At 39.1% G+C, this 26,680-nt stretch overlaps 1 protein-coding gene across 2 annotated transcripts; it reads right to left on the reverse strand.

Moving 5' to 3' along the window:
- Nucleotides 1-10,302: 10,302 nt before the first annotated feature.
- Nucleotides 10,303-16,268, reverse strand: LOC109056849 (protocadherin-18-like). Of its 2 annotated transcripts, none has more exons than XM_042770088.1 (4): nt 13,474-16,268; nt 13,062-13,117; nt 12,541-12,701; nt 10,303-11,687 (listed from the first exon to the last, which is right to left on the reverse strand). In XM_042770088.1, the coding sequence occupies exons 1-4, from the start codon at nt 15,964-15,966 to the stop codon at nt 10,945-10,947; spliced, it is 3,453 nt and encodes a 1,150-aa protein (XP_042626022.1). In that variant the 5' UTR covers nt 15,967-16,268; the 3' UTR covers nt 10,303-10,944. The 2 variants fall into 2 exon arrangements, with proteins under 2 accessions (XP_042626022.1, XP_042626021.1); XM_042770087.1 differs by having other exon boundaries at nt 13,062-13,150.
- Nucleotides 16,269-26,680: the final 10,412 nt, after the last annotated feature.

The following is a 26,680-nucleotide window of genomic DNA, read 5'->3' on the forward strand; positions in this document are numbered from 1 at the left end:
ATAATTAAAATATCTGTACTTCTGATGTTTACTTTCCACTAGTCTGAAATTAGACATGTTACGGAAGCAAAATAACCCAAAATCAACCAGTGCCTTGAAAATCACAATGGTTTTGCCGATACATACAGTATGAAGATAGAGTATGCCATGAAGGTTACTAACATCATGTGTCAAAGACTGAAAATTAATATTAATTCCTCTCAAAACATAAAAACGTTATTGATGATCAACTGAATCATTTGATTTTTACAGGAAATAAGAACTGGAACTTACTGATGGCTTTGTGAGTTATTGCAGCGAGTGCGTTTGTTTTGGAAATTTTGATCTTTGTTATACCTATGTAGTTGAATGTTAGGTGACAGATAATTCATTCAGTTTGACATAACTAGACCACACGGCAGACTGACATATTCAAGACTGAAGACAGAGAGAGAGAGAGCACATAATTCATACATAATTAACATGCTGCCATGTAGAAATATTTGAATCTAAGTTTGTACAGCCAAATCAAAGCAATCTGAACAATATTACCTTGCCAAATTGCACCATGCAATATTGGATATTATATTTTCTCATGTAACATATCGAGATACTATCATTAATCCAAATGTCGCTTTCATGAATACAGATGACTCTGACTAAAATGAAACCTTGAACACATAGATCCTGCAGAAGCCTGATATTCTCCTCAGGGTCTGAAGCTAGATTCCCTCAGTAACTGTTATACCAGGTACAGTATATGGGCAACTCTCTGAGCCCTTCTAGGAAAAGTGATGTAGCTTCTTGAGAGGGCCGGTTTATCCTGTGTGCCAAAAACTTTGAATAAATAAATTTGAATGTGCTAAAAATATGCAGCCCATGTCTATGGAGAGAGACATGGCTGTCATTTCGGGCAGCTAGCATTAACTGTCTGGTCTGAGAGAAGAGGTATATATCTGAAACAGTGATTAATGGTTACTACTTCTGGCTCGGGTTAAAAGTGTGTTAAATGTGCCGTTTGATTGTTCTGTGTTATCCACAGGTTAAAGCACATCTGCGTTCCAACTCTGAAAACCTCATACTGTGCCGTAGGCTAACGGCTCCATGGAGACGCTCGCTGAGCAAAATTATCACAGTAAATACAGACGCTGAATTTTTATTGTCTCATTATGATGAGTCACCGCCTCGACTGAATAACGGACGAGCTGCGTAGCGTGAATGGGCAGTTTGAGGACACACTTTAATAATGTTAGCATCATTATGAAGCAAATGTTCTGAATGTTCTTCAATTTTATTGATTTTCAGTTAAAAAATGATATAAATTGAGTAAATTGAGTATATGTTGTATGGAGAGTAGCATTACACAATCTTTTTGTTTTTTTTTAGTATTGTTGATGATGTTGTTTTTCTTTGTAGGTAGGGGGAGGGGGTTGGTTCAAAAGGGCCTGGATGGCTCTCGGATGCATTCACCTCAAAGAAAATCAAAAGGAGTGCTAGTGGACACATCCTCAAACAGTACCATTCCTGTCAACTGAAATAAGCATTAAGTTTCGCCTCAAAAAAAGATTCTGGGAAGCCAAAGAACTTACCTTCACCTTCAGCTTTCCCTTATTCATTTATGAAGACAGATCTGAAGCAGCTGAAGCTGTTGGCTTGCTAATGCGACGTGAAAGAAAAGATAAACACAAAGAGCAGGGCCCTATGAGGCCTCTGCAACCTTCATTCGCCTTCCGACTGGACTAATAAAACGTTGCTGTGGTAATTTGCTAATTTGGTAATATTGTTTCAAATAGGAAATAGAAAGCTCGCAAATGTGCTCGTAGTTTGAGTTGTGTGTCATTTCTCAATAAATATTTACCCACACCCACACACAGCATAAATATTGAGTTACTGTAGGCATGTGGGGTATAAATAAACATTTATACAAAGTCATTATAAATGGGGGCAGGAGTAGGATTGTTATATCTAAACACACATGGTGGTTCTAAATTTGCCAGTTTGTTTGTTTTGTAGAAGAAATATTCAACAGAAAGCCATTTTAAGAGAAATAAATAACTTCATTATTACAAATAAAAGAATAAGGTTTATTCTCCCCTAAAAAAAAAAAAAAAAAAAAAAAACTTTAGGTGTTCATTTAAAATCAAGAGTACATTTACAGCAAGCTGTCCAAAATCTAAATCTAAATTAATTCACATGGCTGTTTGAAATGCACAGCATTTTGCACGTAAATTTGAACAGGAACTGTTATACAACGGCATATTTGACAAAGAGAGAGAAGATAATGTGATAATGGAGATCTTTTGAATGCTAAATCTCATCCTGCACATCATTCCGAACATAATTTTTCAACCTGTGATCTGAACTCATATCACCAGGTCTAATTGTTCTGCATTAAATTGCTAATGTTCATAATGAGCTGCCGAAAACCAATCACAAGGACCGATGGGAAGCATCCTTTTTTCCTGTCATTTCTCATTTGCCCCCCTCCCAGTTATTTGACTGAAGCGGTGCATGAAGGTGCACAAATACACACACGCAGGTTTACAAAGCCCACCTCAGCACATATTAGCTCCCAGTCAGATTACCTTTGATGCGGTTACAATTCTGAGATTTATACATGCTGAATTTCACTTTAGGGATCAATGAACTATGTCTCTCTCTCTTTTTCTATCTGCCTATCTATCTATCTACATGCACTCTGCAGGCAGCCATGTGAAGAGCTTTGCTGTACAGGATATGAGTGCTAATTTATTTCTCTCAATGCCTCTGCTTTTGCCAGGTCGCACAGGGGCCACTGCCTCGCAAATGGCTGTTGTGGGGCATCGATCACCAATGCTGATCAGGGTCACTGCGGTCAGCAAATTTGTTAATTCTGTGCGAGACTAGAACATGATGTGTGTTACATTACAATTGAGGAGAACTGCTGCTGTTTGATCCTTTAACTCTTCGCTTCTGAACTTTGACCTTTATGGGAGGCTGTGACAAAATAACTCATCCTTGTTGAGCTTATTGTTAATTAACAGTGTGTTGAATTAAGAGTGACATATTTACTAAGCCATGTCTTAGTAAGCAGTATAAGTAAATCTTAATTTCAGGAAATCAAGAGGAGATTTCACGCTCGATGGAGTTTATTCATTGCCTGAACAAGCACATGTCCTCTACCCAGTGACTTTACAATCTTTCCATGCAGTTATTAGAGAGGATGTGTGTGGTGTTTGATGCTAATTAGTGTAAGATTTTATTTAAGGTTAGCTTTATATAACCTTTCCCCTTCTTTTGGTGTTTGGTCTCCCGTAATACAACATGGCAGCTTGCATCCACAGATATTTGGCTGGGAATAAATGACTGAGAAAAGCCTAAATGCTGTCTCATTTTCTCTTTTGTTAATTCCTATAGGAACTATACACTACTGTTCAAAAGTTTGAGATTTATTTATTTATTTATTTATTTTAAAAAAAAAATCCAATTGACCCCAAACTTGTGAGCAAGAATATATATATATATATATATATATATATATATAGTATATATATAATATATATATATATATATATATATATATATATATATAGTCATCTTTATTTATATAGCGCTTTAAACAAAAAAGATTGTGTCAAAGCAACTGAACAACATTAATTAGGAAAACAGTGTGTCAATAATGCAAAATGACAGTTAAAGGCAGTTCATCACTGAATTCAGTGATGTCATCATGCAGCTCAGTTCAGTTTAAATAGTATCTGTGCAATAATTTGCATTTGTTCATATATATATGAGTGTGTGTGTGTGTGTGTGTGTGTGTGTGTGTGTGTGTGTGTGTGTGTTGTGTGTGTGTGTGTGTGTGTGTTTTTTTTTATGATATGTATGTATGATTTTTTGTTATTATTTTTTTTGATGTTTTATTTCACTGACATGTGGATATGTGCCATTTTAGACTGTGTAAGATTGAAACACATTAGCTTGTCTCTCATTAGGCTGAATAACTTTATGGACTATCACCTGTCATCCTTCTCGACATCAAAGATTAACAGCTGTCTGCCTACAGGCCAAATCTCAGATGAATATAATGTCAATTTTACTGACAGTGAGAGACATAAACCATACCATTTCATATCAACAGAATTGCTTTTTTGTTAATATAAGCATATTATATCAATAATGCCTTTCATGGAATGACCACATTGATTTTGCTATTCAGCTTGCAGGGATCCCATAGATCTCCATGTAGTTGGTCTGTGGGGCAGCTTTATATATTTTAATGAACTGATAAGTAACCCAGCCAATGGTAATGACTGACTGGATGTGCATATTAATGGAATGTCTAGCATAGGAAAGTGAGGGCGTTTGTAGAAACAATGCCATCTAGTGGTGGAAATGAGACCCAGCGAATCAGACATAAACGACCACACACACCTATGTCAGTCAATCATACTGGTGTCAGCATATATGCCAGCGTTTAACAGCACATGTATTATGAACTACGAACAATAATGTTTGTCTCATGAGGTCTCGGGTCGCACAGCTGTGTGCTCAATTAAATGCCAATACATACATACATTATGTGTGTTACTGCTTTCTAAGCACATAACTATATGGAAAAAAATTTCATCATGGAAGCGATACTAGTCGCTGCAGGGTCATGGTGCTCAACATTTTGGCCTCTCACACTGGCATTCACTATTATACTGTCAGAAAAAAGTGATATCCTTAAAGGGATATTTTTCTTTTCTTTCTTTTTTTTCTATTTATTTTTATTTATTCTTTACCTAATATACCCCTAAAAGGTGTATATTAGTACCTTAGTAGTAATATATATGTTTAAGGCTGTGAACTTTTGTAAATGTTTTTTTTTTTTTTGAGAGTGTACATGGCATTAATCACTATTGTTACTGAATATAACTAGCATATAACTAGCTGTAATTTGTCAAAAGTTCCAAACTGTCAAAATGAAACCCTAATATCCAATAATAGAGTGCAGAAACCCACAATGATAACCCTGACAGACGTTCTTTCAATTCTCATTAAATTAATGATCATAAACATACTTTTATGTTCAGGAACAGAGGTTGGAAATGAGTATGTAACCAAACAATTTATCAGTCTGTTTGTTGTAAAAGATCTTTGAACACATATGACCTCAAAAGCTGGAATGGAAGATGCCGCAACCTTTCCGGCTCAATAACTAATTAATATGCACACTTATTAGACAAAAATTAATGAGCCAATTTAAAATGCCAAGTCTGCTCTTGTTCATTTGTTGGAAAATAAAAATGGCTGTATTTAGAAATAAATGGATGCTTTAATGCATAAAGACAGTTTTAGTTCTTAAAGCAGTTATTGGCAATCATTTTATTTATGTCAACAACTTAATCTGATGTTATTTAAATATTGCATTCTGACATTTCAAAACTTTTATGCTGAAATACACTTACTGGCCACTTTATTAGGTGAACCTTGCTAGTACCGGGTTGGACCCTCTTTTGCCTTCAGAACTGCCTTAATTCTTTGTGCCATAGATTCAAAAAGGTGTTGGAAACATTCCTCAGAGATTTTGGTCCATATTGACATGATAGCATCACGCAGTTTCTGCAGATTTGTCGGCTGCACATCCATGATGCGATCCTCCTGTTCCACCACATCCCAAAGCTGCTCTACTGGATTGAGATCTGGTGACTGTGGAGGCAATTTGAGTAAAGTGAACTCATTGTCATGTTCAAGAAACCAGTCTGAGATGATTTGAGCTTTGTGACATGGTGCAATATCCTGCTGGAAGTAGCCATCAGAAGATGGGTACACTGTAGTCATAAATGGATGGACATGGTCAGCAACAATACTCAGGTAGGCTGTGGCATTTGAACGATGCTCAACTGGTACTAAGGGGCCCAAAGTGTGCCAAGAAAGTATCCCCCACACCATTACACCACCACCACCACCAGCCTGAACCGCTGAGACAACCCTTACCAAAAAGTAGTATGCTTCAAGTTTATTAGTAAAGTAAAGTTCAAGTATATTTTTAAGTATACTTTATGTAGCAAGTATACAAATATCAGTGTTCTAGTAGTATACTTGTAAGTGTACTGTTTCAGTACTCCTTGGGACTAAATTGGCCGTCTTTCTCCACTTTAAGTATAACAGTAGCAAACTTTGAGTTCACAATTAGTTTACCTCTATGTTTGTAGTCTGTACTGCAATTATACTAAAAGTAAACTTTGTACACTTTGAAGTATAGTCTCAGTAAACTACTAGTTTAGTAGTTTTATACTGCAACTATACTCTTAAGTTTTCTGTGAACTTTACATCATACTTAAAGTATACTACTATGTCCCTATTTAGGTTTTAATTTGTATATATTTGTTGTATGAATATCTGAACATACAAAACATCCAACGAAAGAATAGGGTATCTGCTTGTAAACAAAAACATTTTATTCTAGCTTCATGCATTCTTCTTTTAAAACACTTTAATGTGGGTAAGTTTCATAAAAAAAAAAGAAAAAAAAAAGAAAACATTTTGAACAAATGATCAACACCCCAAAACTTGACTGTAATTATTACCTCTTCATCGGTCAACATTTTATTTCATAACATTACAGTTTTGATGCGGTTTCATGTCAGATGATAGTGTTAGATTACATGTGTTAGTATCTGTTGTTTCTTTTTCTTCTTCACTTGTTTTTTTTTTCTTTTAAATTCTGTACAGAAGATGTGCACCAACACCCTCTACCGTATAACAATGAAAACACAGTTTCTGGGAGCACAAGTATAGCTCAAATATATTTAGACTTTTTGTAAGTATAAGTCAAGTATACTTAAATGTCATTTTAAGTATATTTCTGAGGAGTACATAAAGCCCATTTCTGAGAAGTGCATAAAAAGTAAACTAAAAGCATACTTTCTTTTTTAGTTTAAAAGTATACTAATAGCACACTTAAATATTATTATTTTTTTTTTGTAAGGGAAGGCAGGATGGATCCATGCTTTCATGTTCTTTACGCCAAATTCTGACCCTACCATCTGAATGTCGCAGCAGAAATCGAGGCTCATCAGACCAGACGTTTTTCCAATCTTCTATTGTCCAATTTTGGTGGGCCTGTGTGAACCGTAGCCTCCGATTCCTGTTCTACGCTGACAGGAGCGGCACCCGGTGTGGTCTTCTGCTGCTGTACATCAAGCCCTGTCTTCAGGGTTCGACGTGTTGTGCGTTCAGAGATGGTATTCTGCATACCTTGGTTGTAACCAGTGGTTATTTGAGTTACTGTTGCCTTTCTATCATCTCTAACCAGTCTGCCCATTCTCCTCTGACCTCTGACATCAACAAGGTATTTTCATCCACACAAACTGTCCACACTGACTGGATATTTTCTCTTTTTCAGACCATTTTCTGTAGACCCTAGAGATGGTTGTGAAAATCCCAGTAGATCACCAGTTTTTGAAATACTCAGCCCGTCTGGCAACAACAACCATTCCACTTTCAAAGTCACTTAAATCCCCTTTCTTCCCCATTCTGATGCTGGGTTTGAACTTCAGCAAGTCGTCTTCACCACATCTAGATGCCTAAATGTATTGAGTTGCTGCCATGTGATTGGCTAATTAACAATTTGTATTACCAAACAATTGAACAGGTGTACCTAATAAAGTGGCACTTTCAGACCATTAAACACACCAGATCATGACATTCTTGTAATTCACAATGCTTTACTGAAAAGCCGGCTGGCTATACCAAGAGTGTCATTTATACAAAGAAAATGCACAAAAGCACACATGTACACACAGACACATACGGTGGTACTCTGGCCAACAGCTGCACTGAAGAGCAACGGATGTTTTGGTGTTTTCGTAATGCATCATGGGAGAATGCATTTGGTCATGAAATATGTTCAACCTAAGAGACACTAGGGGAGAGAGAAAATATAGAAGAGAAAACTAAAGTATGTCTTTGTGTAATTTTGTGTTTTTCAGGAAGCAAATAAGAGAAAAACCTATTTCAGTTTCTAAAAGACTCACAATCACCCACAGTTATTGAAGCTCCTGGATCACACACACACACACATATACACAAGGTGATAATGATAAGAGACTATTGGCAGTCTTATCCACTTGAAATGATGGAAGAAGGAGACTGGTGTATTTTTAGCGGTAGAGACGTGAATCTTCACTCTCAACTCCACCGCAAGCTAATCAGAAACTCACCTCAGTAATTATGTCAATTTACCAACCTGCTTGGTGACAAGGACTCTCGTGAGTGACATGACTGTATACGCGACGTGTGTGTGTGTGTGTGTGTGTGTGTGTGTGTGTGTGTGTGTGTGTGTGTGTGTGTGTGTGTGTGTGTGTGTGTGTGTGTGTGTATGTGCGTGCGTTGTAACTAGGCACATTTACCCAAATGCAAAAAAGGCCCAGCAAAACATAGAGGGAATGAATTATTCATTTAAAGTAATAAAAGTTTACTGAATTGATTTACAATGCACAAAAGACGCAAAAGATGCAAAGTTAGGCAGATTAGGTCTGCTCAGTGTCCTAAGGGCTACCACATATTGTTTTCTCATACAAGTAAAGAAGTTACAGGATTATGCATGTGTGTAACAGTGAATAAAAGGAGTGATAGTATCTGAGAGAGGAGGAGATGGAAGGTAGCATAGTTTTTTTTTGTTTGTTTTTTTTTTTGTTTTTTTTTGTTTTGTTTGTTTTTTGTTCCATTTTAAAATGAAAGTCAAGGCCAAATTCTGTATGTTAAAATGAGCTTTCAGAGAAGTTATTTTCTTCCTGAAACTATTCAAATAGGGGCAAAACATTCTCATATTATTTGATGGCTTACAAAATAACACCTCACATTCAGTCATTTCCGTCTTTAAATGTCATCGCAATGCATTTAGTTTTGCATAATTTCAACACAATTGTTATGTTACTAAAGTAAACCCGGTTATTGAGACATTGGATGAAAAAGGTCAGGCTAAATTACAACTCCAAAACTGTTTATCAGCTATTTCATGAGTTATTTTAACACACACACACACACACACACACGCACACACACACACACACACACACACACACACACACACACAAATAATAATAATAAATAAATAAATAACTTTAGATTGCTCTGAAATGCATGCTATAAATACTGAGAAAGGGAGAATACAAATCTTGTTCTGTTTTCAACAAATGAGACAGAGCTGCACAATCAGAAAATGTTGATTGTTGGCCTCAGGTGGCAAATAGTATATGAGTTATTTTATTTCTGTTCTTTTGCAACTGCTTCAACCGTTTCCCAAATTTGCAATGCATTTACATATAGTTTAAAAACCTGATTTATGTTATTTTGCAATTGTCTTTCACGGTAAACAGGCTAAACAAATGAAATATATAAATTATATTAATACTAATAATAATAATATAGGCTATGGTTGTATATTAACAGGATTGCAAGTTTAGCCTAAATTAAACTGTCACTCAATAGTTAGTGATCAAATGTTGCTTTATAATGAGAACATATTTTTCAAAAAGGACAGAAAATGTTATTATTTTGATCAGTTGGTTCATTTTTCCTACAATAGCTTGAAAAATACTTGAGGCTTGAAAAGTTAATAAAATAGAATGAGATTATTATTATTATTTAATGTCGTCCTGTGTCATTGTAATGTCACAATTTTAAGGACTGATGCTTTTTGTTTTATCATTTATTCGTTTTATACTTTTGTTTTAGATAGTAGTATATTTAATAATAATAATAAAAACATAGGATGACAGTTGCACCGCTTTCGTGGAATATGCTTGGGAGAGATTTAGGGATTAGGGTAGCTGCTGTTCTGCTGTCTCGCCTCTAGGGGGCTCTAGTTAGAACAATGAATCTCATTTCTCCTCAGCAATCACACTGTGAAATGTACCTCTTTTTTTCTTTTTTGGCCTATTATTTAACTAAGCTTAAAGGTATTTCTTTACAATATTAAAGTAAGGACCAAAAAAAAAAAAAATCGTGTTTCCTATTTTCTACCTCACTTACCTCTGTTTGCAATATTCTTACTTCTTGTAGCCTTAAATATTCTCTTTCAGTCAGTAGGGGGCGCTCATAACGAGTGCAGCGTAAATTGAGAGTGACTAAAAATGGCTATTTTTCCCTGCAAGGCTGCCCTCCAGATCTGTCCGTGAAGAGGAAGAACACAATTGCACACTCCCATTTTACAGGATATTCCAGGAACATAAAAACTAAATGGAGAGGTACATACTGTAATTTACTGGAACAACATTAAAACAAAAAAATGTGTAAATATAAACAGTGACACTTCCAAAAAAAAGAAAAAAAAAAAAAAGAAAGAAAGGATGGGGATGGAGGTTGTAATCAAACCAGATGTGTATGTTTTACATATCTGCATTTCTCTTTATTTTGTCATTTGTTTAATGTAAAACAGAAGTTGACACAAAGAATACACCATTATAAATACCACTCCCACCCCAAAACATGCTTTCAGTACCTGACCCACCCCACCAAATAACACATACTCAATAATATTAATGCACTTATATTATGCTCATATATAACAATACCACTGAAAAGAGAAAGAAAAGAAAACCTTTTTCATAAATAAGAATATTTACACCAAGGCATGTTGATTTTGATTATTTTCCCAACATGCATATATAAAAATAGAAATCTGATAACTTTATGTACATTTTTAACTTAGGTATATACACATATATAAATATAAAGCCTAAAATTGTATTTTTAAAATACAAAGATAAATACACTCACATTGTGTACACTGTGGTCAAAAACCAGAAAATACAAACATCATTTGGATAATTAGCATTCACAAAACACATTACATCCAGAAATGCAACTTTAACGACAATTGCAGGTCTCTGTGTTTTCCTGTTTTTGTTTTCATATCTTATCTTCCTCCTCCTCTCTCTCATATAAAATGTTTAACTTTATTGTAGTGAGCAGGAGAAAGAGTTTAAGCTTCAGTCTTTAGCTTTGCCTGACATCTTGAAGGAGTTTGTTGATTTCTGCAACCAGCTCACTGGCATCCATAATTTCACTGCGACTGTCGCAGCGCTTGCCGTGCAGATGCCCAAGCACAGACTCTAACTCATCTTCCTCATGATTCTCCGGAATTTCCTCCATCGCAGGCAGCCATTTTGAAGAGGAAGCTGATGTTGCCATGGGAGCTGGCAGAGGGGCGGGGAGCGGAGCCACTAGGGCTGTCATGTGACTAGCAGGGGCGTGGCCATGTCCGGGATTTTGGAAGTGCGTATTAGCGGCCCAAACAGCCACGTTCTGCTGATAAGTGGCAGGGCTTGGTTTACCAGGTAAGTGGCCCTTCCTTCTTTCTAACGATCCCACCCCAGCAGCGCAGGCTGTTACCTTTTCAGTTTCATTAGTCTCGTTGTAATTATCCAGCGAGGAGGGGAGGAGCCTCTGGAACACGCTGTTCATTTCAGACAGCAGAGAAGTCGTTCCGCACAAGTCTTCCCCATCACTTGCCTCCCCCTCTCCCTCCTCACTCTCCTTGCCAAATGTGGAGAAACTCTTTTTCCTCAGTGTTGACTCACCAGATTGTGGTTCTTCAGGGGTGGCTTTCTGTTGAGGGTCTTCTCCAGGGATGTAGAGGTTGCTGCGGTAATCAGAGGAGGCTGGGGAAGGCAACGGGGGCATCCAGCACTGGTCAGAGTGACCGAGGACACGACACTCTTCAGTGCACAGCTTCATCGCTATGGTGAAAGCAAAAACATTGATGGAAGAGGGTTAGTTAATGATTGATGTTTTCTGGCAAAGCATGCAAAATTGCACACACCCTTAACTAGTCAAATACTTCAATTAGTTGCCAAATGACTAAACAAAATCCTTCCAGCTCCAGCCGAACCAGCTTTGTTTTCTAGAGACTATGCAAAACAAATCAAATATGCCAACTTATAGTGCTCATTGAACATGTGCGGCATTACTCATTCATGTTCTAGGGGCTGATTATAGCGCCATTAATTTTGAAAGGCCATTTATAATACATCTTATAGTTAATAAATGCCTAATCTAGTGCATTTGCAAAACAGGCCCTCATTTAGCCCACTATCTCTCTCAAGCAGAGAATGAATGATTAAACATGCTGATTTACAGAAATCAATGGCCCATCTCAGCACACAACCCAATTCTTGTTCTAGTCACAGTAATAATTGTATTATATATCAAGTATGCATTTTTTTTTTCATGAGGAATCACGTTTTCTTCAATAAATTAAGATTAGAATAATGACACTGTTTAGGTGTTTCATGAAGAGATCAAGAGACTGTAAAGGTGTCTAAATGTTCAACAATGTAGTATATTCAATGTATTATATATATATTATGTGTATGTATTGTTTATATATTATTAAATTATATTCTATAAACTGTTTTTATATATATTCATGTATTATATTATATTAAATGCATATATATACTGTTGCCCAGTGAGCAATTAACTTGTAACTTCTTCAATAGGTATGCCCAAATAGTGTGAAATCAAGGCCTGGTATCAACAGTCTCAGGTGATCTAAAATACTCTTCTTCAACATCTCACTCTCTTGCTTACTTGGATGCAGTCTGTGATGTCCATCAGGAGTGAAGAGCTCACTGAAGCCTTCTCCAAGCAGAGGAGACTCCCTCCCCATCTCACAATCACTGTCTCCTGCCTCACTATCGCCTCGTCCACTGTCCTTCAGACTGAACTTATCCATCTCATTCAAAGCATACCTAAAACAAACAAACATATCATTAGCTATTACAATAGCTTTAACTTAGTTACTGTTTATGTATTGTCATTCATATATATATATATATATATATATATATATATATATATATATTACTTTTAAATTCACTGTTGATGTGAAAAGTATGAAATGAGCCTCTTAAGGAGAGAGCAGTTTATGCATAAACAAAAAAAGCTTTATTCAAAGGGCAGTTGACTTGCTAACAGGATGAGGCTGTCATGTATCATCAGCATCTGTGTTTTAAGTACTGCTGGGTGTCCAGACTCTCATGGACTAGAACTATAAACCTCCTGTAGGATGGTCTGTAAAGGTGGCAACAGGCTGAAGTGTGATTGGTTACCTGTAACTCCGGGTGTATTTGTTGCCACGGAAACTGGGTCTGGGTTGGTACTGGCCCTGATGAAGTATGGACAGAAGCTGTGAGACTTGCTATAGCCAAAAAGAAACGAAACAGGGTGGGGGACGAATAAAGAAAGAAAAAATGAAAATAAAAATGAATAATGGCAGACCAGACAGCAAACCAACACAAATACAGGCAAACCATGGTGGTGATGGGTGAGGGGGGGTTTGGGGGGGGGATTGAGGGAATGAAATTGATGGATACTTATGCATGATGAAATAATCTATGGATATACAAATAAACATGCTATAAATAAAATAAACATACTGAATATTATAAAAAAGTTTAGGGGGAATTAAATTGTCAGGAATGAACAATTCACACTGAATTCATATTGTTTTGTTTTTTTTACCTCAACAGGTGGTGTGGCATGAGCAAGTTCTAAGGCGAAGTTCTCTGGCACGTGATTGGAGGAGATAGTGACCAGGCTGTTGAGTGATTGGCGGCTGTGGTGGCTCTGGCGGCTCTCTGGAGCAGGTGAGGCCGAGGGGGAGCGAGGATGGGCCCTCACAGGCAGGGTACCATTAACTGTGGGGACCAATGTAATATCACCCTTGTGGATCTGCCGGGCAGGTTTTTTGGGATGGTTTTGGTAGGTAGACTCAGCCACTCTGCAGTTATAGGAATGTCTTGGGTCCTTCTGCTCTCTCGAGCACCTTGTTGCGAACATCACCATGACAATGAGAAGCACACCACAGATGGCACCGAGGGAGATGATGATGATCATAGACACATCTAGAGTTGATTGGTTGTTCATGTCTGAAGGGTTCAGGGAGAAGCTTTCTGGATAGTCCCGCAGGCTAATGTGCAGAACGGCCCTCGCTGAGAGACGAATCGACGCCCCTCTGTCTTGTACGAGGATTGCGAGATCAAATCCCTCATGCCCCGAGGCCTCTACGGTTCCGTTGGTTCGTAACTCACATCTGCGTGGTTCAATAACAAAGAGTCCCTCGTCATTACCACCGACTATGGAGCAAGTCAGCTCACTATTGGCCCCTGCATCATGATCTGTTGCCTTGATGATTGTCACCAGATGACCAGGCTCGGCGTGCTGCCATAATGGCACCTCAGCTGTGTGGTTGATTAGTTGTGGAGCAATAATGATAGGTGGGTTGTCATTTTCATCTAGTACAGTGAGCAAAACAGTGGTGTTGCTGCTCAGAGAAGCTGGGCCTGCGCCATCCCGCGCCTGCACGGTGAATGAAAGCCGACCGACTTCTTCCCGATCAAAGCTTCGGAGTGCATACACAGCACCATTAGATGGGTCAATGGTCACATAAGTTGAAATAGAGCTACCTTGAACCTGGCTCTCCACAATTGAGTAGGTCACCTGACCATTAGAACCCAAATCTGGGTCGGTGGCCACCACTGACGTCAAGTATGCCCCGGGCGAATTGTTCTCAGACTTGAAGATCTCATATCGGCTCTTTTCGAAGTGTGGAGGATTGTCGTTTTCATCTTGCACCTGCACCGTGAAGTGTTTGATGGTGGATAGGCTTGGTGAGCCATGGTCTTCAGCGATTACCGTTAGGCTGTATTCAGAGCGTTTCTCACGATCCAGAGACACATTAGTGAGAATCATGTAGTTGTTCTCGTAGGTCTTCTGCAAGCGAAAATGCCCGTGGCCATGGAGACGGCACACAACCTCACCGTTTAGACCTGAGTCGCTGTCATCGACACGCACTAATGCGATGAAGGTATCTACAGGGGATGCCTCTGAGATGTAGGCCACCTCCTCTTTGCCCTGAGTCATAAGGTTAATGTTGATTTTTGGCTTGTTGTCATTGACGTCAACCACTTTGATGATTATCTTACAGTGGCCTGGAATGGAGTTGGGACCCATATCCTGAGCTTGCACATCTATTTCATACGAGGAAGTAGTTTCGTAGTCAACTTTCTTAATCAGAGTGATGTGACCATTATCTGGGTTAATTTTAAAGGTCTCTAGGATTTTGGGTGGCACGTGGCTGCTGAAAGAGTACATTATTTTGCCATTATTGCCTTCATCCGGGTCGGTGGCGTTCAGGTCCACCAGTAGCGTCCCCAGTGGTGAATTTTCCAGGAGGCTGACCACGTAAGCCTGCTCGTCAAAGGCCGGGCTATTATCGTTGGAATCGGATATGCTGATTTTGAGCAGAGTTGAGCCAGATTTCGGCGGCACACCAGAATCTGACGCTGTGAGTTGTAGTTGGTAGCTGGACTGTGTTTCCCTGTCAAGTTCCCTCATCACAACAAGGTCCGCGTACTTTGCGCCATCCGTACGCGTCCTGATATCGATTTTGAAAAAGTTATTCCGAGTGAGCGAGTAAGTGTGTAGCGCGTTTTCCCCGACATCCGGGTCCAACGCGCTATCCAAAGGGAAGCGCGTTCCCACAGACGCGCTCTCTGATATCTCTATGGGGATGATGGCGCGCGAGAACTGCGGAGCGTTGTCGTTGATGTCCAACACTTCCACTTGAATGTGAAACAACTGGAGGTATTCCGTGGGTAGCGTGATCACGTCGAACTCGATAGTGCAGTTTAAGTTTTTCTCGCAGAGCTTCTCGCGGTCGATTTTGGTGGCGATGCTGATCTCTCCGTCCTCCTCGCGCACGGAGAGCAGAGGGGTGCTGCCTCTCTGCATCGCGCGGAAGCTTGGGGACACTGAGGTCGGGAGTTTGGATAAGATACCGGCTACATCCTCTTTCAGTCTGGCGATCACCGTGCCAACTTTCTGCTCCTCCAAAACTTTGTATTTTAAAGTCTTCCCCGAAACATTGTGCGCTACGGCCGCCAGAAGTATAAGTTTCAGAAGCGTCTTGAAAAGCAGTACATTCCTGTCGCTGGAGTATTTAGTTGTTCCCATCTTTGAAGCCGTGCGCAAAGTACTTATTCCACGCAGATAGAAAACTGGCTGGTGGATTGTTAGATGTAAATTAAAGCATGATAAATCCTCAGATGTTGTGCATAGATTTCAAGCAAAATGCATATTAAGTCGAGGAACCCGCACTTTCCCTCTCTGTGCGTTTTTAGCGCCTCGGAGAAAGCATCAGGATGCGGTAATGCTGCTGCACACATCCACTTTCCTCTTCGTCTGACTGTGTGTGAGTTGGTGCGCGGGTGTGTGGGAGGCGCAATTCCTTGTGTGTGTGTGTGTTCTCTGTATGTGACTCTGAGAACACTGAATGGCCCCTTGCAGCCCACCTCAGACTGTGCCCCCCCTCCCCTTTCCAAACTCCAGCCACCCCTCCTCGCCCCACGGCTGTACATCCCTGAAAAGAAAAGAAATGAAAAGAAAAGGCAGAATGAAGGAAAGAAAGAGCAGTGATTGAGGTGGAGCTGGCAAGCAGATCTCGCCATGAGGAGGACAGAGTTTCAGAAGTGTGCCATAACAATAGAAAAAAGACGCATTTATTCAGGACCAACGTTTTTCGTGTCACCCCAGCACACTTTGGGTTACTTCCCACTGTAGTAATATTTTCATCATTATAACATATTTGTCTCTATCCATTTAACTTATAATTTCTGTGGTTTCTACTGGATTTTTTTCTCTTTTTTAATAGTATCAGTTTTCTTTCACATTTAACTTTAATTAAATAAAGTGGTCGAATACGTCACGTTGTCACTTTGGCACCACTTTGACTTTACTTAAAAAGGAAGTAAATTAACTTTTTATAATGCTCTTAAGTATTACACTAATCAAACACGTTATGATATTATAATAATTGCTATTCATAGTAATGGCTATTCATTATAATATAGTGCACTACATAGACTACTATACAGCCTATTGTTTAAACTATATATTTTTGTATACAGCGAAATGCATTATTGAACGTCTAAACCACAGCTAGAGTTCTGAGGATGAAGGGTAACTGGAGGATATCAGAGAGCACATCAGCGCGCTATTGTGTCTCGCTGGAGGAGTCTGAGCGCGTAGCAAATCGTGCGCGGTGAAAAGGATTCCCCCAACCTCCCTTAACCCGCAGTCAATGTGATTTCTCACAGAGGTCACACTCACCCCCACAGTGCACAATGCCACTTTACGACTCACCATCTCTGGTTCTGCCGCATTAGCATCATTATGCGCGTTCACCCACAAACAAAAAGCAAGCATGAGCTTCTGGAAGTTTCACGGCCGTCTGGTTCAAACGTCCAGAAAACAAACCAGCAATATTGGTCAGTCCTGCGAGAAACACAGCAGGAATTTGTGCTGTATGGAATCGCTGTATGTTTATTATTAAATAAACCCATTTTAACGTTTATCCATAAGGCATCTGATCCTTTACGCGTCATGCATTTTATACCTTAGTTTAGGCATGGAATTGCAGCTCACATAAATGTAGCTTAAATGTTTAAACACAAGAAGTAAGCTTTTCAACTGAATCCCAGTTTTTTATACTAAAGGCGTTCTGATAAACAGAAAGTGTTCTATATGGAGATGCACCGTGAGACTTGAAATTCGGTCCTGTGACCTGTGGTTGTCCATCTGTCGTGGGCCAGCTGAAGTTGGGCTCTTCGAACCTGCTCAACACAGCAATGACCTGACCTGACTGCATCCCATCAATCACTGATTTTTGTGAGCAAATGTAATATTTTCAGTTATGTTGTCAACATGTCATCATATCATTTGTCATTTAATAATCGCTCTCAGAGAGACAAAGCGCAGATGACAACTTTCTTCTGATCTAAACCGTAGGCATTTGTCACACTCATAGGCTACATAAAGTTACGTGTTTTACTTATGCGAGTTACTGTTTCTTATCCAGCAAGAAAACTTTTAGTTTGAAAGCCTTCCTTGAAATGTAATGTAATTACTGCTTGCTAATCACATTTCATGCTCAAAAAAGTTCATGTCAGTGCGTTTTAAACAAGTGGGTGGTTTTATTCACACGCCATGTAAGGGAAAGACGCAGCATGCGCCCAAGCAGATTTCCTGGGAAACTTGTGATGGTAATCACTTATTCCATTTACATACTAGACTTACATACTCATGCACTTTTTTCTGTGCACTTCTGTGCCCTCTCATATAGCCCATATGAGAGCCAAATTACATAATACTTTAAACTATTGATCGTCTTTGTCTTCATGTTTTTAATTTTAACGGATCGTCATATGCTACTTTGTTCTTAAAGTGACCAAACAGTTGACTGTAGTTTAGCTATAATAAAGTGAATAGTTTTACAGCACCAGCCCAATTAAGCATACATGGCCTACAATATGAGCGGCTGTTGAAATCTGGCGGCGTCATATGTTCTCATCAGATGGCTTTGTGTGTGTGTGTGTGTGTGTGTGTGTGTGTGTGTGTGTGTGTGTGTGTGTGTGTGTGTGTGTGTGTGTGTGTGTGTGTGTGTGTGTGTGTGTGTGTTTCGAAAGGAGGATTTGAGATGCATTTTCAAGCTGTGGTCGTAAAGTCACCCCGGGCAGGAGGATAGGGAGGGGGCGTGGGGGAATTAACTTTTATCATTGAAATGAAAAAGGATCACGCAAACAATGGAGCATGGCAGGTGGGACGTCGCAATTCGCAGAAGGTCCGTGGAAACCGGCGGGGAAGCGGAGCGCAGAGGGAGGGGGGAATCACGGCGGAATGCTCCGGCGCCACGGGTCGAGAGGGCAACATGGGTGTTTGTAAAGGCACGCGAGCATCTGCCGCCTGTGTGGCAACTCCATCCCCTCCTCCTTATTTCTCATACCGTTCTTTCTTTGCTCTGCAAATCGTCCCTGCCGTCTTTTACTTCCTCTGTCCGCTGCCTTTCTCTCGGCTCGTGGCAGGTCACAAGCATTTTGGCATGTGCCCGTCATGAAACCTTTATTAATCCATGTCTTACATTTTGGGGGTTGAGGCTAAAGTAGAGTTGGAGATTTACGCAAAAGGACACACATTCTCAAGACATACGCACACGTGCGTTTGTTTAGGAATCGTTTACTGATCTCGATCATGCACTTTCTGTTTATACTCGAGCAAGATTTATTTCTTCCACATGAGTCGTGGAGAAAAGTCTACCTTCCCACAGTCTCCATGTGTATTTTTTTTTGGGGGTGGGGGGGGGGTGGATATAATGTATATTTTAAAAAATATTTCAGCTGTGTTTCATGGAAATCAGTGGGGTTCAAAATAACACAGAACCGCACTGATTTTCATTCTATGGACATAAAACACCAAGGCATTTTTCAGAACGTCTTCGCGTTCTATGAGAAGGGAAGTCATACAGATTTGGAGTTTTTCATTTTCGGGTAAACTATCCCTTTTATGAAGTGCTTCTTGATAAAGTTCTTTGCTGAAAATATTTCAAGAGTTTGAAATATCATGCTCTTCTTTGTGCACTATATGATATGTGCCATTTCTGGGCATTACTGTAGAAAAGTGTGTTGTCAGCATCTCATAGTCAGGGAATCCTGATCGGATGGGTTTATCGGCTCATCAGAGATACAGTATGTCAGCAATAATCTGCCCCAATAATTGATAAGGTTGACACCAAACATCAGATATGCTCTATATATCTATACAGTATAACTTTTTTAATGAGTACAGTGTGTAACCTCTTTCTCATTGTGATTGCATTTTGTCTGCAGTCTGTACTAAACGTACTAAGTAGGCAGTGTACCAAAAATATTGCAAAATATCTTCTTTTGTGTTCCTCAGAAAGAAGAAAGTCACATAGGTTTGGAATGTCATGAGGGTGAGTAAATGATGACAGAATTTTTAGTTTTGGGTGAACTCTCTTTAATATCTCAGAATTAAAGTAATCAAGGAAAGAACTGGTCCCATATTGGCACTTGACCAAAAAACACAGAGATCCAACAAAGCAGCTGTTTGATGTTCAGTCTAACTCAGCTCACATTCGCAAGCCACAAACACGTGAATGTTCTGTTCTCTGATTTTTTTTGTCCTAAAAAGACAGAGCTAGAGTGTGTCTGCACAACAGAGTGTGTGTAAGAGGCTGATTCCTGTCCGTTTAGCAGCTGTTACTTTGTCACCTGATCGCTTGTTTTTGTAGCCGAACGATACCTTGCTTTAGTCTGCATGACCTAACCTGCGCCTATCTGATTTCATGTTCAGAAAATGCTTTTCTGATTTTATTTTAGAGTTCACAACACACCAGCACTGCTCTTCTGTTTTTGATCATCATAGCTTGGTTAGCTTGAACTGCTTATCTGATTTCAAGAGGAAACAATTCACTCTTTTTCTCCTTCAGTTGATCAGAGAGCTGCATATTGACAAATGGAACCTCCTCGCTCCGTGTTTGTGTTCAACGTGGAGGAATAACTTGTCTTTTTAGTTCAAAGGCTTTTTCTGAGAACAACTTCACAAAACATGACAGTGCAGCTGATGGGGGGAGAAACAACATATTGTTCGTTCTTCTCGACACACTTCTTTTCTCGATGCGCACAAAGACATGCACACTTCTGGGGGCATCGGTGACTTCGGCGCATGTGGGGGCTCAAATGTGACATATTTCAGAAGGGGGTTAATTCAGTATGCAGTAGATTTAAATCCTCCCTCCTTCCCTCTGTTGCAGCTTCACTCAGTCTGCTTAGCTTGGCAGATGTGTGGGGGTCTTTTTAGGGGAGCCTGGGACGGCAGCATGCCACGTGTTCACAGTGTCAGCCTGATTTCCGTGGAAACTCTTATGACTGAAGGATCACCTTACACAAAGAAACAGAGCCACTTTTTTCTCCCTGCTACTTTCTGACTCTTTTTCATACTCTCCAATTTCTTCTTCACACTCCCTTTATGTTATTTTTGGATTTTTCAGCAGTTTTCTCGCCTACAGATCTGCACCCCCAGATTACACTTTGTATGAAATGAATGTCTTCAGCACTGCGGGTTTTAATGTGATTTACGGGAGAAAGAAAATATTGTTCCTTATGCACTAAATGGGTCGGATGTGTCTTTAGAAAAACTGTGTTTATCAAAAATGAAGGAGAAATATATACATTAACAAAGTAAGAAATAAATGGACATATTCTTAAATAATGCCTTGCAAATTATAAAAACAGAAATTCCCGCTTTATAGCCTGTGACGGCTTCCTGCATAAAAGTTCTTTATAGTAAAACCAGAGAGTGACAGAACCCCCTCTGAGTTAAGCCAAGTAACTCTATCTCTCCTTCTAATGGGTTCAATTAAAACTCCAGACACATACACACACACACACCTATAAAAACAGGGAGTGTGTTTATCTTTCTGGTTCCAATGGAGGGTAAAGAGGATAATTTTATTGCTAGAGGAAGTGATCGTCTCCCCATTCCGTCTAATCCAAACACTTTATGGCTGCAGGTCAGCTTAAAAGCGCATATGTGCCGACCTCAGCGCTCTTTCGAGGTCTGTCTGTCCATTCATAACATTCATGCATTATTCCATCTATCTGTCCAGGCATTCTGTGGATTTAGAAGGAAATCAGTGTCTGTTGCTTTAAGGCTTGAAAATCCAGAAAAATATGTGTCACTAAATACCATATAGATCCTGCTGTTGCTAGAGTGTTTTTTAAGGCAGCTCTGAAACTGTATAAGACCAAAAAATATTTTGAGAGACTTTCTGTTTGATTCACTTTGTGTTTATGCAAATCTATTCACATTTACTTATTTATTGAAACATGTTAATTTTACTTAAGTTAAGTTTTAGCTAACAGTGAATGAACAGTGAATGTTTTTTTTTTTTTTTAATGTGTGTACAGTAAAAAAGATAAAGCAAGCAAGAGGTGCTGGCCATAGTAACTGCTATCACTTTGACACACTAAAAAACATTTCAGTGCTCATTACAATCTTAAAACCTTAAAAACCATGTCTAATTCATTATTGGAGTATGACTTACTGCAGCCAAAATGCTTGCCGAATAAAAAACATTAATAAATAAAAAAAAAATTTTTCCTTGTTGGAATTGAATATCACATTATCCTGCTGTGGAATTTGGGATCTTCTCAATCCATTTAGCACTAGTTAGTGTTAGCAAGTTAGCTAATTGTTTGGCTAATGGGCAATTAGCTTGAATCAGAGTGTGGGTTTGATAATTAAGAACAGCTCCAGAAAGGCAGCTAATGATCTCCAGTTTCTGTTGTTTCAAGGCTTTGTTGACAGTCGACTCAAACCCAAACAACCCTTGAGACTCATCACTGTAACTAAAGAAGCTAGGAGAAACACAGGAGAATAGAGAAAGAAGCCAAGTCTCTTTATTTGAATAACTTAAGAAGTCAACAGTGGCACTAATAAGTGGGCTGTATGGGTTCTGGCTATCAGTCATTAAGCGAGGTCGTTAATTCTGTATGGCAGGCTTAAGATGGATGGGGCTGGGGTGGCATTGTTTAAGTGCTAAATTTGTTAAGAGGCTAAATGGCTTTGAGGCATTCATTCATTCTGTCCCTGGTCAGTACAGAGCTGTTCTCAATTCAGTGTGACTCAAGGCCACCAATGACCAGCCTAAGGAATGAAGTCACATAGGTTTCATAGTGTGGGAATTGTTTTTTTTTTTTGTTTTTTGACGTGAGATGCACAACTAAGTAGCCTTATTTGTAACTTTGCTGGAAACGTTCCATCGGCTTCATATCTGAGTGCCAAATTAACTGACTCACATTCTCTGTGCTCTTGTACATTTTGTGTTGTGTTCCCTATCCCTCCCCAGTTCTTTTTTAAAAGAAAACAAGAGGCACACTTTAGTTTGTTCTTTGTTGCAGAGCAGCCATCCCCCCACTCCAAATCACACATGGTTCCTTATGCCAGCCAGTGATTTAACGCTTATCCAGCGAGCTCCCCCTGCAGTGACAGAGGGCATGCCATGAGAGAGGCCCTCCATCGGGGGATGGAGCAGTGGACTGGAGTGCTGACACTCGTGGCTGTTCACATGCTGATAGTTCTTTGTTAGGGGACCAAGCAGGAGGTCTACTCCAGGACCCCCTCCAAATCTGACACACTTAGTAACTTTTGTATTGGCCTGGGCCCATTGTCAGACTTCACATGACCTTTGACTTCCCAATCAGCCACCAATCAGACATCCTGAAAGTAAGGGGACAGCAGGCTGAAAGAGTGTGGAACAAAAGCTGCTGAATCACTTTATCGTGCACACACACACACACAAACTATAGCTCTGACATGAGATTTTTCATCATTGTGGTTGTTTTTCTTTTGTCAAGCTAGCTTTTTGTCAGGGCAAACTTCTAGTCATTAACATGAAGGATTTTGAAAGATCTTGTTATCCTTTGTTGTTCCCCTTGGTGTGTGTAAGGGAGAAGACTCAAGTAAAGTTTAATTTGAACTATAGCAACTACTAGATTTCGTTTCTTTGCTGCTTTTGGGGTTGAATGTTCATCACTAATGAGCTTGTGCATTTTTGAAATACCAAGTTAGAGAGCTGCATGTCTTTTGTTTGTCAAATGGGTGATTTTAATTAGCAGTCTCACTGCTGAAACATCATCTTTAAAAATCAATATATTTCTTTGCCCATCATTAGTCATGTTACTCAAATAGTTTTTATAGTTTTCAATAATTAATGAGAGTATCCTTTTAGCAGTATGAATTCTTAGAGGTTGATTTCTTGTAGTGGAATTACAAGGACAAAAGCTCATCTTCATAAATATGAGAAGATGACATTTTGTTGGGAAAATGTGTAATCTCTCCATGCGTATCTGTTTCATTTTTAATGTGCCTTATTGGCATGACTAATAATTGTGCATTTGTATTGCCTAAATTGAGCAACACACAAAGAAAATAGTGCAAAACCAAAAATACTGTAGCATGATGTGCTTTGTCTCTCACTCTCTATCTCAGAGGCAAGCTTTAATGAAAAAGCTGTGAAAATATACAAAATTGCTAAAGCATTAGAAGTACTTAGAGCTACTGCACATGAAGCATGATAAATGAGATATAACAGAACATAGAATATTAATATTTCCAGTTATTGCTCGGCAAAATCAGAGAGTGTTGATTAAAGGAGATGAAAGGAATTCTGAAAGAGGAATGAGGGGGAAAAAAACAACAGTGTCTCAGTTTTCACTTTTCCTTCCCTGCCTTGAAAACAAGCCGATCAATGGAGCCCTTGTGGCCTACAGAAGTGCAATGATGTATCAGTTTGTCTGGAATTAAACGCTTTTTCTAGATTCTCTATTTTCAAAGCAAAGTAATGATGTGAGAGGGAGCAGTGGGAAGCTCTTTGTAACTTCCCTTGAGGATGAAGAGATGGAAGATTACAGTAGTGTGGGCAGAGATAGAATCCACTTTCATAAATGTAGTGAAACTATTGTTTTAGCAATTAATAATGGTACTATTAAACATAATACTGGCATTTATGCTTACTGAAAGTTGCTGCTGTAACATGGATCAACACAGACTAGTGGTGTTTAGTTCCTGAATGATTCATTGTATGAACAAATCAGCTGAATGAATGATTCAGTCACTAACTCATAGACATTCACTTGTTTCGAAATATCATAGTTTCATGACACGAAATATCATAGTTTCATGACACAATGCTCATATTAAAATGTAAGTTACTCAGTGTTCTCAATTTTGGACAGTTTGTACAAAAATAAACATTTGTTCATAATTTACTAAGTTTCATGTCATTCCAAACCTGTATGACTTACTTTGTTCTATGGAACACAAAAGAAAAAAGTTGAGGGTTTTTTTTGTGTGTGTGTCCAATAAAAGGAAATAGGTCCAGTGTTGGTTGGATCCTTTTTAGATTTAAAAAACCTTCTTTTTTTAATTTTATCTCTCTTTCTCTCTCTTTCCCTAGTGTACAGCATAGTAAGTATCCTGTCAGTCTGGCACGCCGCAAGTTTGAAAAGCCCAATCCCTTCACACATTCACGCACACACACCCCTCCTGTTCCAAACGGTGATAAATCAATCCCAGAATGCCCTCCTTGTCTCCAGCTTACTCAATCACTCACTCAGATACACAGTCACACACAGACACACACACTGCACAAAGTAAACTCTACCAATCTCTCTGTCTCCCTCTTCTTGTCTCTTGTGGCCCTTGCAGTGCACCAAGTCCCATGCTTGCCATATGGTGGAGAACTGAGAGAGGGTTGCACAGTTCCAGATTTCTGTGTCTAACAAAGTAGGTCTATGAATATATACACACCCACAGGCTCACACAAACTAGCCAACAAATGCACAACAATCTGGATCAACTTGGTCAACGTTGCATATGTCACTGTTCAAGTATTAGATTAATTGTGGTTTTGTATGTTGCATTTCTTTCTATAAAGGGATGAAAGTCAATGGTAACCAAAACTGCTTGGTTTCCAACATTCATCAGAATATATTCTTTTGTGTTCCACTGAAGAAAGAAAGTCATATTTGGAATGACATGAGGGTGAGTAAATGATGACAGAATTTTCATTTTTGGGTGAACTATCAACAGCATTTATGGCATAATGTTGATTACCACAAAAATGAATGTTGACTTGTCTCTTGTTTTCATTGACAATGGAAGTAGTTGGGCCAGTTTTTAGAGTATATATAAAAAATATATAACATTACATTTTATAAAAGCACTTACAGTAATTCTTCTGTTAAAACTTACAGCTGTAAAGTTATTTTCATCATTTTTACATCCGCATTGTTGGCAACAATGAAGAAAATATTAATACGATTTTTTTTTTTTCACACCAAAATCACTTTAACATGCTTATTGTTCCTGCCATGTGGCTATCATATTGAAATAGTGAGCGTTTTACCATTTACAGATTAGCCCTATTCAATTATATTTATAATGCCTCAATGTAAACCAGACTTTTGCTTTTAAAAAAAAGGAGACAAGTTGAAATTAAATTAAAGTTGTATTGAGCTCAAAATATTTCAAGTTCCTTATTTTATCTCAAATGTCTCAGTAGTCCCTACACTCAATTTATCATCAAAAAAAGTGAGTTATTTATTTATGTAATTTTTGTAACAGGATTTTCATCGGTTGCAGTTATTGGAGTACATACACATATGTCTGTGTCTGAATGTGAGCACACGTGCTTATGTGTTAACAGGGTCTCCACAGGATATTAAAGGCCCTTGAATCATCCATCCAGCTGGCGGACCCACTGGTATACACACTTTCTCACACACACACACACACACACACACACACACACACACACACACACACACACACACACACAGTTGCAGTTCACAGAAGGCACTCTGGCTCGCAGCCTACAAGCTGTTTAGGGGGAGGTATAAGTACAACTCTCCACTCTTCTCCATTGCAGTCTCAGGGCATCCATAGCAAGTTATCTCTGAACACATATAAAGAACACCCAGAGAATCTGCTGTCTGAACTCTCAGCTGGAAACTGCAAACCCAAATGTCTTAAGAGAGCATCTCAGCATTTTTCAGTCACTCTCACTCTCTCCAGTGGTTTACATTTCTCTCCTATGTTGTTTTTTTCTTTCTCGCTCACATCTGGATGCGTAGTGGGGTACTGATGCATTAGAGGGGTATATTTTCATAGGAAGTGTTTGAAGATGAACACTGTCTGGAAGCTGTATCTCATCTCCCGTTATTCCCCACCCCCTTTTCCTTAAATCATGAGCGGACCATTCCACTCTACTCTAAACAAACCCAAACTCTTCCATCTGATGGAGTACAAT

Source organism: Cyprinus carpio, chromosome A14 (assembly GCF_018340385.1).
Source record: "Cyprinus carpio isolate SPL01 chromosome A14, ASM1834038v1, whole genome shotgun sequence".
Classification (NCBI taxonomy): Eukaryota; Metazoa; Chordata; class Actinopteri; order Cypriniformes; family Cyprinidae; genus Cyprinus; species Cyprinus carpio.